Source organism: Podarcis bocagei, assembly GCF_964188305.1.
Source record: "Podarcis bocagei genome assembly, chromosome: 4".
Taxonomy (NCBI): domain Eukaryota; kingdom Metazoa; phylum Chordata; class Lepidosauria; order Squamata; family Lacertidae; genus Podarcis; species Podarcis bocagei.
The window spans coordinates 80349214-80361374 of record NC_138128.1 but is presented as its reverse complement, the minus strand read 5'-3'; the positions used below and the strand labels follow the sequence as shown (position 1 = coordinate 80361374).

The 12161-nt window shown below is 43.3% G+C and overlaps 1 protein-coding gene across 14 annotated transcripts in view; it reads right to left on the bottom strand.

The window, feature by feature from the left end:
• The window catches only part of LDB3 (LIM domain binding 3), a 161177-nt gene that overhangs the window by 83094 nt on the left and 65922 nt on the right, over nt 1–12161 (bottom strand). For all 14 annotated transcript variants that reach the window (XM_081190846.1, XM_081190852.1, XM_081190853.1 and 11 more), the window contains one exon: nt 9357–9508. In XM_081190846.1, coding sequence (XP_081046972.1) covers nt 9357–9508 — 152 coding nt within the window. The remainder of the gene's footprint in view (nt 1–9356; nt 9509–12161) is intronic.

Genomic DNA, 12161 nt, shown 5'->3' with positions numbered 1-12161 from the left:
GTATATCAACATACACTATGTAGAAGAATGAAAGGTTACTACCCCCTTTCTCTCCCCCGTCCCCTGCTCTCTCTCCCCACCTCTTACCCCCCAACCTTATACAGCATACAACACAAAAATCTCACATTGAATATAGCCGACCCAGAGAAATAACTTTATGATCTGAAAACAGAGACGAAGTTTGTACTATTGTAACCCAAGAAATCCTTAATAAAAACAATACTAAATAAATAAATCACCTGAAACAGACCTCAAGTTCAGATTGCGATAACCGTTTCTCCGGAGGGAGCTTTAAAACAGAGCATTCATGTCCAGCAAGGGGCCATCACTGGGAAGGGCATGCTGGACAATTTGCTGGGAACAGCTGTGAGGGGCTATCCCTACTGTTGCCCGCTCACTCCCTCACTGGGAAGGACCTGCCAGAGAGCGTGGTTGCGATGGCTCCTCCTGCCCACCCCCTCCCTCCCTCCACATCCCAGGACCTTGACATCATGATGTATTGCCATATTGCGATGGTTAGCTTGTGATATATCATGATGTTGAGAACCAGATATTGCCCAGCCCTACTCCTGGCTGTGAATTGTTGGAGGAATTTCTACAGAAGCACAACCGTTCCTGTCCTTGGCCCCCCAAGGGACTTCCATGTATATGGGCTTGCACCCAAGCTGCTTGAGTGAAGCAGCACAGCCAGAGGTGTTACAGCAACCTGTGCTCTTCAAAGGCCTTCAAAGCCATGGGCCGCTATGATGACATGTCCCACGCCTGACTGATATGCTGCCATTGTCGCTGCCATTGTTATTCTTGTGGAAGCTCTTTTCTAACATTAGCTTTTAAAGGCATTTCAAGGCACCACGCTAGACACAAAGGCTTTACGGATAATTCTTGTCTTGAGCATCTTCCGCGGTGGCATTTACAACTGAGCATGAAAGCTCACTGCATTAGGCATACAAAGAACTGAAGGGGAGGGCAGCAGAGGTGAAATCCCTCGAGGAAGAATGAAAACATGATTTATGCAGGGGCCATGGTCTCTCAAGGGCTTGTCCCTTCGTTCAGGGACACAGGTTTCCTGGAGCTCATTCTTTCACTGTCAGGGTCAAATCTGAACAAATAAATTCAAGGTTCTTTCCCCCTAAAGTAAAGGAACTGCTATTGAAAGAGGAAAAATATGTACGGCTGTGAACTGTTTATTGCACAAGCACTAGGGAAAGTTTTCATTAAAGAAGTGCAAGGTTTCAAGCCATGACTCATTCCCTCCTTCCTCAACCCTCTTTTTGGTCTTCTTAATGGGCATTCTAATGTAATTTCAGAAGTTTCTTGTACATGCATTTTTTATGCTTCCCGTTTAATTGCGGAAGGAGAAATTTGCACCTCTCTCCGTGTAATTTCCAAAGCTGTCATGCATCCAGCCCTCGTGTGATCTCCCCAGGTCACTCCAAACCTTGCCAAGCCTGCTCCACACCCTCCTGGAATATTTTCACCTTGCTGGAATGGGTCATTTAATTATAATGATACCTCTTGCCTACCTGGGCTGAAGATGCATATGTGTACAAAATGTACTGATTCTGTGTGGTTTAAATGTGGCTTATTATACAAAGGTGAGAGTCATATTCATTGCTCCACCCACTTTCCCCTATGGTGTTCCCCACCAGTGGAATGTGGCCTGGAAAGGCTGTCCAGGAGAGTATTTGACCCTTGATCTGAAAAAATGTTTCTAATCCCTGCACTACAACGAAGTCACTTTCTTCAATCTAGTTAACATACGGGCTGAATATTGCACTTGGTTAGTGACATGTGTGGGTCCTGGGCTACGGGGAAAATAAAGGTGGGGTGTGCATTGCTTTAAACTCTTGAAGAAAGGTACAAGAGCATCAAGGCATACTTCCAGCTTCCCTTTGGTGTGTCACGACAAATGATTTCACAGACAAAACTGAAAAGGTTGCGTCTGTCATCTTGCATTTGTAGCTCCTTGGTGATCCTGGAGCAGGAATGCCATTTTATTCTTCAAGTTACTGATTTGCATCATGTTATATTGCAACACGACACATAGCCTCCCTACGTTCTCTGGAGCTATACTATTCAAACTATTGGTTTTGCTTATATTTATTCTTGCATGAGAATCTAAGAATACAGCTGCCAAGTCCTCAGTGGCAACCACAGATTCAGTTATGGTGGGCAGCTGGAAATCTCTGAATCTTTTTCTACATCTAGAATAATGCTGTTTTAAAAAAGTTGCTAGCAATCCACAGAGACAAAGAGTGAGAGAAACAAACCTCACTGGGTGTTAGAAAAAACAACTGCCTGCCAAACCACATTTGTGGGCCTCCTCACTGCTCAAATCAAAACGAATACCAGCAATCTGGCGCAACACACGTTTAACATCTACTAATATCACCCTGTTTCTCTGTTGTTTCACCTACATTTCTCATGGTTTCTGATCTGCTGGTAGCTGGTTTCAACGAGGCACATTAGCAAGACAGGTTCTTGATTTTAGCACTATAGACAGCTCCTAGCAAGCAACTTGCTCCAGGGAAAATTGAAAGTGAACTGAGGCCTTACGAGCCTCTGCCTCCAATGTACACTTTCACTTGATTGAAGAATGGAGATTGTTAACAGGTCAACACTCGTCTCTTCTCCCCAACGCCTAGTTTCCCAAGCACAGGGGTTCCACAATGCAACCCCAAGCCCCACCTGAGGTCTGAATAGGTATATCCTAGATGCAGGCCTACAACCTCAACGAGAACTAGGCCTTGGCCTGCATAACAAAGTACCAACTACATGGTGCTCACAAGCTCTGATCCATGCTTCACTCCTCCCTTGATCACTAACCCACAAGCACTCCCCTGGTTCCTCATTCTGAGAGTCCAACTATCTGTTCCTCTTGCTCCTCTTTCCTCCTCTACTTGGCCTGCCTCTCTGGAATTTACCTCAGCTTTCCAGCCAATGATTTCCTCTTACCATTCGGTCAGATCGCTTAGTGCAAGGGTGGGGTGGTGCCTGCAGCCCTTCAGATGCCATTGGACTCCATTATCATTAGCCCCAGCCCAGCATGGGCAAGCGTCAAGGATGATAGGAATTGTAGTTCGGCAAGATCTGGCAGGCCACAGGTTCTTATTTCTTTAGAGGCCATGACTCTACTGATAGCAGGTGGGGTGGGGGTAGTGAGTGGAGATTTCCAGAATCACACTCAGTCCAGTTATTCAGGGAAGGGAACAATAACCTAAAATCGTACAGCCTCATTTACAGTGACTAAGCCAGCCTTTTCTCAGCTTTTAGGTCTGGAACTGCATTAAAAGCAATGGTCAGGTTACTTACAGCAGTCTCAAACACACCTGTAGTTTCAAAGCAGCCCACTTTCGAAAAATCCTGTTCTTTTCATTTCAAATTCTGATCCCAAATTATATTTTTCGGGTTATTAATGCAGTTCTAATATACAGAAAACAGAAAGGAAAATAATCACATGCTCAGATAGCCACGTGAGAGCTGCACTTTATCTGATTCAAAGGGTTTTTGAATTTTCTCTCCATAAAGGGCCACTCAACAGAATGAGAGTTTCACCTTTTCCCCTTCCTATTCATTTTCTCTGTGCATTGAAAGACAGAATAACCAACATTTGTGCTTCTGGATGAATGAAGCAAATGTTGACAGTTCCAGAGAATTACTTAACTATTTTATAGTGCTGTCATACAACCACACTTTGGTTTCTTTAAGTATTAATGCGAAACCAAAGCCACAATTGCAGTGGCATCTTCGAACAGCTGGAAGCTATCTATCCTGCTAGCCAAATAGCATTCAATGCCCTGTAATGCAATCTGGTTGCCAGATCAATTACACCTGAAAACAAAACAAAACAAAAGCATCGGCCACTGAATCAAATATCAGTAGATACAAAAGAGAACAGATCAAGTATACTCACCCAAAGCACACTCGCTGCCTATCTACTTAAGAGTACAAATCTCACCTCTGAAGAAGATGAAAACAGTCAGTAAGACCACTTGTATCAAGAAGGTTGTAACATAAGACAAGGGAATCAATTCAGTATTTTTAAAAGTGGTTGCGGAACAAGATCTCCCAAACAAATATACCAGAAAAATAAGCAACCTACTTGGAAAATACCACGTAGGCACAAAGAGGTGCAATGGCAGTACAAACCACAGCATTTATAGCTGCATCACTGTGAGTCCTTAATATAGGTCATTTTAGCCTATGCCTTCATAATTTGCTGCTTATTTTGTCAATTCTCTCAGCTAATCAGCACTAACCATAAGCAGAAGGTAGTCTTGTGGCAGATCTAACCTGTAATAACTCTTTATCATGGCTTTATTCAGTCCGTGTCAAGCCATCAAGTGAGACAGAAGCACCATTAATGCCTGCTGTGACCTTTACAAGGCGAGCACAAAGTAATGTTGCAGAAGGAGATTATCTTCAACAACCCACCCAGGAGATATATACCCCAGACAAATGTGAAGGTTTGTTTTCACATTACCTTCTCCATTGGTATTTTGGGAGTGGGGTTCTGGGTGAGCAATGTACATTCCGCAAGAATCTCTAACCGCGAGGTAGGTTCTTCTGAGTAATAAATACTTCTGTGCCCTTTAAAGACATGGCATTGATTGATGGTCTACTGGGTCTCCGGTGAAGCTAAGAGGGTTTATGTGATGCATTTAAAACTGAGCTCTCCTCCACATGCAACGCAACAACTGACAGTCTCAACTTATGCATGTCTACTCAGAAGTAAATTTTATTGACTCCAAAGGGGGTTGCTCAAAGACAAGCACATACAGGGTTGCCATAGGAATTACAATGCACTCTTAATCTAAGGCAAATAAATACACATCCCTCTCAGCATTTTTACTATATATATCTCCATGGGAAAAACAGCTAGTTAAAAATGGTAAAATAAAAATAAAAATACGGACATTGCCTAGCCAATGTTAAGCACCTTTAAAACCCATTGATTTCAAGAGGAGATATTGAAGTGCATATTTTAACTTTTCATTTGAAATCAATGAGTCTTAATAGAGCATAACTTTGTCTCTGTTATTCCCACAGGATAGCCTATAATATTACCAACAGACTGCCCCACAATTACAGATTCAGTTTTATGCCAGCGGTTGTCTGGCTGATTAGTATTTGACTACGGGTCTGTCTACAGTTCCCTTGCTTCACATTTTGCTATGGCTTTGGCTCACATAATTTAAATTCAAGTCATTTTCTTTGGTTATCTGCTCATCCAGGAAATTGGCGCACATTTTCTTTTGCATGAAGTCTTCGGGTTATGCTAATAAAACGAGGTCAGCTCTCTGAATATTTGGTTTCATTTAGAGCAAAGTCCTGAAGACAGGTTGCATGCACAAACATTAAGACACCAGGTCATGCCTGGGCACAAGTAGGTAGGACATACTATTCTGACCCTGTTCTGGCAATATTTTTTTAAGGCTTTCAGGTGACATGTGCAATAGAAATACTTTCCCCACCAAATCCTGGGTTAAAGTCTAGAAAAATAAAGTTCTGGGTTCTATTTATTTCTTGGATGCTGATAGTTCTTTAGCAACAATGGGCACCTACAGGCTGGCTTCTGTGATCTCACCAACACACACACACCAATTCACAGTAATTTTTTTTCTTAAATCCCCCCCCCCCTTTCATAAGGCTATGGATGAACACATATATTATAAAGCACGCCCTACCTTTCTGAGCTGTGAGAAGATCCAAGGCTACCTCTGCCTGGGTTCCTTTTAGAGGACAGATCACTGGAGACTTAGATGTTTTTGTGATACTTTACATACATTCACACACAAATAGAGTACAGGTGGAGACAAAGAGCACAAGCACTCCTGGTGGGCAGCAGGCCTCACTCTCTGTTCCAAACTGCTTCTATTGCTACCACTCTTTCACACATACAAATCTGTCCCTCTTGAGCTTCACAGGGAGTCACCTTCCCCAAACTGATGGCAATCTCCATTCAGAACATCCCAGGAAAAAAAAAAAACAGCTAATCTTTGCTATCCATTAGGAGACATTTCCCTGGCCACTGTGAGACATTAGTTATTAAACTGCTTAACACTAGGCTCAGGCCTGCAATTTTAGCACCATGGATAACATACAGTGGTACCTCGGGTTACATACGCTTCAGGTTACATACGCTTAGGCTTACAGACTCCACTAAGCCAGAAATAATACCTTGGGTTAAGAACTTTGCTTCAGGATGAGAACAGAAATCGTGTGGCGGCAGTGCGGCGGCAGCGGAAGGCCCCGTTAGCTAAAATGGTGCTTCAGGTTAAGAACAGTTTCAGGTTAAGAACGGACCTTCGGAATGAATTAAGTATGTAAGCAGAGGTACCACTGTATTTTACTTTGAAAATATATCTAATGAATCAGACACACAGCAGAAGAGGCAAAGCTGGGGATTGATTCATGTGCTGATCCAGCACACAACTTCTTGGTGCCTACATTTCCGCCAACAATTGCAAAGCCAAGTTCACGCTGCAGATGAAGAGCCTGTTGTTGAGATCATTTAAAAAATGCTACATCTGTCTTCACCCTAACTGCATTTGCACACATCAACAGGGACACAGACCGGGGGTGGGCACAAGCACAGGCATTTACTGTATGCACTAGACAACTGCGGTGCCCAAATCATGGCAACCTTGAGCAGGGAAACAATTTGAATCATGCTACCAATGCTTTCTATTACGTCTGCTTCAGATGCTGTCACCACAGATGTTAAATGCCTGATTTATGACTGAATCTGCTGCAAAAGAACATTTGTCTCCCGGCAAACTGCCAAGGCTTTTACAACTGGAATCAATGGCAGTTTAGGAGGAGTGTCTGCACTGGAAATGAGTTATGTTAGAGGCAGTTCCTTAGACTGGGAAGATAATACTATATTTGATTTTTTTTAAAGTCTCATAGTTGTTGTTTTTTTACCCTTAATCTACCAGGTTGCAACAGCATAAGAATTCTCCACAAGTTTTTATGAGGTCAGTAAATATTGTATGAAGATCCCCACCACCATCTGCAAATATCTATCACTATCTGCATGTGGTGTAGAAGCTTCAGCTGCAGGTCAGAAAACTCTGGAGCCACTGATGTATATTATAGTTGCTGTAAAGGGAAGCACACGAGACTTGTACTTGGATAATGAAAAATGAAATCATCTGTGGTCAAAGCGAGTTCATCCGTTATCACAATAATGAACACTACAGAGATCATGGATCATTTAAATTTGTATATATGTTGAAAGAGGCACTATTGAGAGCTAAGCAGTGCTTGCCGGACTGCATCACTTCAGACTGTCGGCAGAGGATTCCTAGTTTGAGCGGTCTCCAATCTCCTACATGGACGCTCGGGTTGCGAATGTGAACCATGTGGGATGCACGTTTGCAACCCGCGTCTGCGAATGCGCAGGTTGCGATTTGGCGCTTCTGCGCATGTGCAAAGCACGATTTAGCGCTTCTGTGCATGAGCGACTGTCAAAACCAAGAAGTAACCCATTCCGGTACTTCCGGGTTTTGCCGGTCCATAACCCAAAAAAAAAAAACCGCAACCTGAAGTGGCTGTAACCCGAGGTATGACTGTATTCATATATATCCTGCAGACAATGGAGGAAGGAGGGTCTTCAGCTCTAAGGCTCTAAGGCTCACTTCAAGGCAAGTTTTTGCTCTATAACCAACCCTCAGTACTTGTTTTTATCCCTCTCTTCCATTTTATTTTTTAACTTCTTTTTCCACCAATCGCTCAGAAGAGGCTCAACTCCCCCTACTCAGCGCTTCATCTCAACATTCCATAAACTGCTCTTATACCATAAACTGGCTTCTTTCCCCCCTCCTTTACAAATCACCCAAGGTAAGAGATTATCCTTATTGCATACCCATCACAAGCCAGGGCAGTGCCAAGTTTCAACCTTTCCCTATAGCAAGCAACCTACACCTAGGCAAAACCACTGCAGATAGTCATGCAGAATCACCCATAGGGGTAGGCAGAGAGGGAACTCAATTTGCACTGCTGTTGGGGTGGCGTGCACTGGTGTCAAAGCCTCACAGCCTCTTCATTAGGTCCTCTTGACCATCATATTGAGGGCACAAGACCCCTGTGAAAACTCAGTGCATATTGATGGCCACCTGTCATGCATGCTTCAATTGAGATTCCTGCACTGTAGGGGCTTGGACCCAAAACAGCCTTAAAGAACATGCCTTGTAACACTTGACTCAAACTTATTCCCATTTTAATTTTTAAAAACAAACTTGGCCATCAGTAAAAATAAATAAATGAAACAGCTTATGGTATATAATTTCATCCACCTTGAGATAGTCAATGGGCTCAAGCTAGGGTCACTAAATGTGGATTTGAAAAATACTTGCTTCGGGGCTTGAACCAAAGAGGGGAAGAAGACAGGGCAGGGCCTAGGAGGTAGAGCTGCTACCTTAGCAGAATCGTGAAGGGCAGTGACTGAACTTGGTAGGTTGAGGTGGAACAATTTGCCACAATATCAGGATGCAAAAACAAGTGCAGAACAAGTGGGAAAACAACACACCTCTAGTTTTGAAATGTTTAAGTCCAGTGATATACAGCTGGTAATTCTGCACAGAATTCGACTTTGCTAACAACATGCAAAATAAAATGGCATTTGACACATATATGGGATTTTAATCTTGATTATAAAGCAACTTGAGCTTAATTCACACAGGGAGGCAGTGGGGCAGTGGCTGCCTGAAAATGCATCCACGTAGAGCAGCATAAACAAGTCTCATGTGGAAGCACCAGTTATAGGCCTTGAGCCCAGTGGCTACCCAGCGCATGCCCCAGGTACTCCTGTGGGGTGATTGTTCTCTTTGAATCAGACCTACAGCCAGGCCTACACAGCAAAACATTTGGAATTTCCATCAGATTCCATCATCAAAAGTGGCTCGGCAAGCTGCTTTAGATGCTGCTACCTTAAGAACAGGATGTGCAAGTTCGTAATGTTTTCTGTCCCCAGCCCAACAACATCACATCCAAAATGCAGCCTTTGAATTATTTTCTACTCTGGTGTGTGTGTGTGCATGCACATGCAATACAAAATTGGCTGATAATGCCAAGGTTGCAGGTTCGATCCCCATATGGGAAAGCTGCATATTCCTGGCTTGCAGGGGGTTGGACAAGATGATCCTCAGGATCCCTTCCAACTCTGCAGTCCTACGATTCTAAAAAAGGTAGGTTTAAAGGCTGCATTTACGTTATGTGTTTGCACAGGAATAGGAATCATGAGGAACCAGGACACCCTGCTTCCACACTACAACACAATGCCCACAGCAACACTCTTAAGGTGGTGCCTTTTAGCCATCTCCCCTCAATGGTAGTAACTTATCTCCTCATACTTTTGAAGAGTAAGAGACAGGTTGTAGCTGGCTGATTTTATCTTGTTCTGGGCCTCTAGGTGGGTCATGCCATCTGTGTTGACTCCATCAATTGCTACCACCAAGTCCCCCTGGTTCATCTGGGACTGAGCTGCCTTGCTGCCTGGCGTAATCTGCAGGAGGAAAAGAATGAGAGAGATAAACAAAGGCCGTCAAGACAGAGCACAATTCATCTACATATATGCTTGCATCTACTGACCCATGTGCTCACAGTCACCTACAGCTGACAATTCAAAGTCAAATCAAATTGATACCAGAGGGATGCACTGGATTTCCCTGCTCTATCCAACATCATTTCCAGAAATCTGCACACTGCAGTGAAGATCTACTTCTCAGCCCCACTCATCTAAATTCCTGCTAACAAAGGTGTTTTGGGGAATGAAACATACCTAAGTATTAAGTTAGCTGTTCTGCAGAGAGATAGCATGCAACAACATTGCACAAACTCTTTTCACAAGATCCTTTCCTTGCTCCTTGGCACAGGGATTAAGTTCAATCCTAAAGGTCTTGTTTACACTAACAGGTAACAGGTTTAAATAGATGCATCACTGTTTGAAATAAGATGAGTATTAGCTCACCTCTAGTGCATTTTGAAATTTACAAACAAAAACAAGGTCATTTCCATTTATTCCCAAAGGTGACTGAAAACAGCACAAAAGGGATATTTATCTGAACTTGTTTCAATTTCTCTCTCTCTCTCTCTCTCTCTCTCTCTCTCTCTCTCTCTCTCTCTCTGACAGAACATGTTCCTTCATGTATAAGGGCTACTGTCTGTGAATTGGACCTTTGTTCATTCTGAATGGTAGCTTCCATCCATTCACTAGCATTTGTTCAGGATAACTTATAGGTAGATTATGCCCATTTTTGGATATTTATAGAATAATACTGCCATATACTGCTCAGCTTCTCACAACCAAGGGTTATTTTAGATACACAGGAAGCATAATGTTAGTCTTTGAGCATATGCAGTTAAGTATAATTAAGTTCCCTCTCTGACAACTAGGGTCACAAAGGAAGGTTTCCAGGTTTCCAGCCCCCATTTGCTGCTCCTCCTCCCTCCTCCTCCTCTTCAGTCTGGGGCTGCCAAACCATGACAGATCTTGACAGAGCTGAGGGACTCATGACCTTGTCCCCTGATTCAATAAGCACCTCAACCGCCCCCCACCATTTTGTATCTCAACAGCTTCCCCCCAAGACTATGTTTGTTTATTTCATTTATTTAAGAGACCCTTAGACCAGGGGGAGGGGAGGGAACTGTCTTCCAAAATGGGTTACAACCATTTCCAACACATATCCCATAAGAAACAGACTTTAAACATTTAAAGTATCCATTGCCATGCAGAAAAATGCAAACCAATTGACCTTAATACAAAAAGCAACCACCACACAGCCTCCAATATACAGAGCCTAATTAGTCCCCAAAGGCAGGGTTACTTTAGATACGAATTAATAATGATAATGCAAGTCTTTAAGGTCCATTTGGAAATAATGAGGGCCGGGACTTGCCTGATACCACATGGAACTGAATCACTAGCCAAGGAGCCAGATGCGGTTCCTAACTACCTTGAATGCACCAGGTAGGAGGCCAAGGAATGGAGGAGGGCCCATTTTCTGGCTAGAGCACTGGCCCTTTAAGGACTCTAGTTCTCAAAAGCAGGTAGAACCTAGGAGAGGTTGACTGGACATAAGAGGCTCCAACTCTCACTCAGAGCTCTCCATGGTGCTGCAACCCCTGATATGTCAATAAGTCTTGCTTTGTAGGGTCCTCTACAAAACCAGACCAGGACACCACCCAAGGGTTCAGGCAGAAGACTCTTTAAGTCCAATTTCTGGGCCCTGTGAGAGTACTGCCCTCAGCTGCTGGCTCCTGTATGTGCAAGGCAGAGGCAAATGGTGATGAGAAGCCTAAAGGAAGGGTTCTGCCACAGAGGAAGGGGCTACAGAGCCCTTTGCCTGTGCCTCTGTTTTGTGCAGAGGACTAACAAGCAGAGCAAACACTGCTGTGATTCAGCCCTTGTTCAGTTCAATACATGCCTCTTGGTAAAAACAAAAACTATATCTACAAAAAGTTTATATTAACGAATGCAAAGTTTGCGATGAAAACAAAAAGAAGTAAGGGTTTGAGCCTGGCTAAAATGAGCTCTTTAAAAGAAAAGAAAGACATCTTTAGCCGTCACCTCTATAAGACTATACATTTCCCCCATCTTGAAACATAGATGCCCATCTTGTCATAAAAATGTTAACTACTCTGTTCTGCTGACATATCTGCATTCAGGAAAGCTGACTCCTAGTGCTTCACACCTGCTTGTACTTATCAAGAGTGGAGATTCATTGCTGAGTCCTGACTCCCTTGCTGAAAAAAGCCAAAAGACGGCCTAAATTTGGAATTCCTGCTCAGCACATCAGCCTCGCCCCCTTCTTTCTTTAACATCACCCCATGAACTCACAATGAATCAAACACTCCCAGAAATATATATTGTAAACTAGACTTCTTTCTGTTTCCCTAATTTTTGCAATGTTTGTGTGCAGGTGACGCCAGACATCCCCTTGTGAAATTGAGGTGGGAAGGACCCTGTAGGAAGGCTGTTCCCTTTTGGACATGCTAAACCAGAATGAGAACTGGTTCATCTTAAAAAGGAACTTTCCAATCTCTGGTGGGAGTGAGGGTGAAGAAGAATCAGAGCGTCGATTCCATAAAGCAATGCTGAAGCTCCCTAGGAGCCCTGGACAAACTGCTCTGAGATTCACCAGCATGTATCTATATAA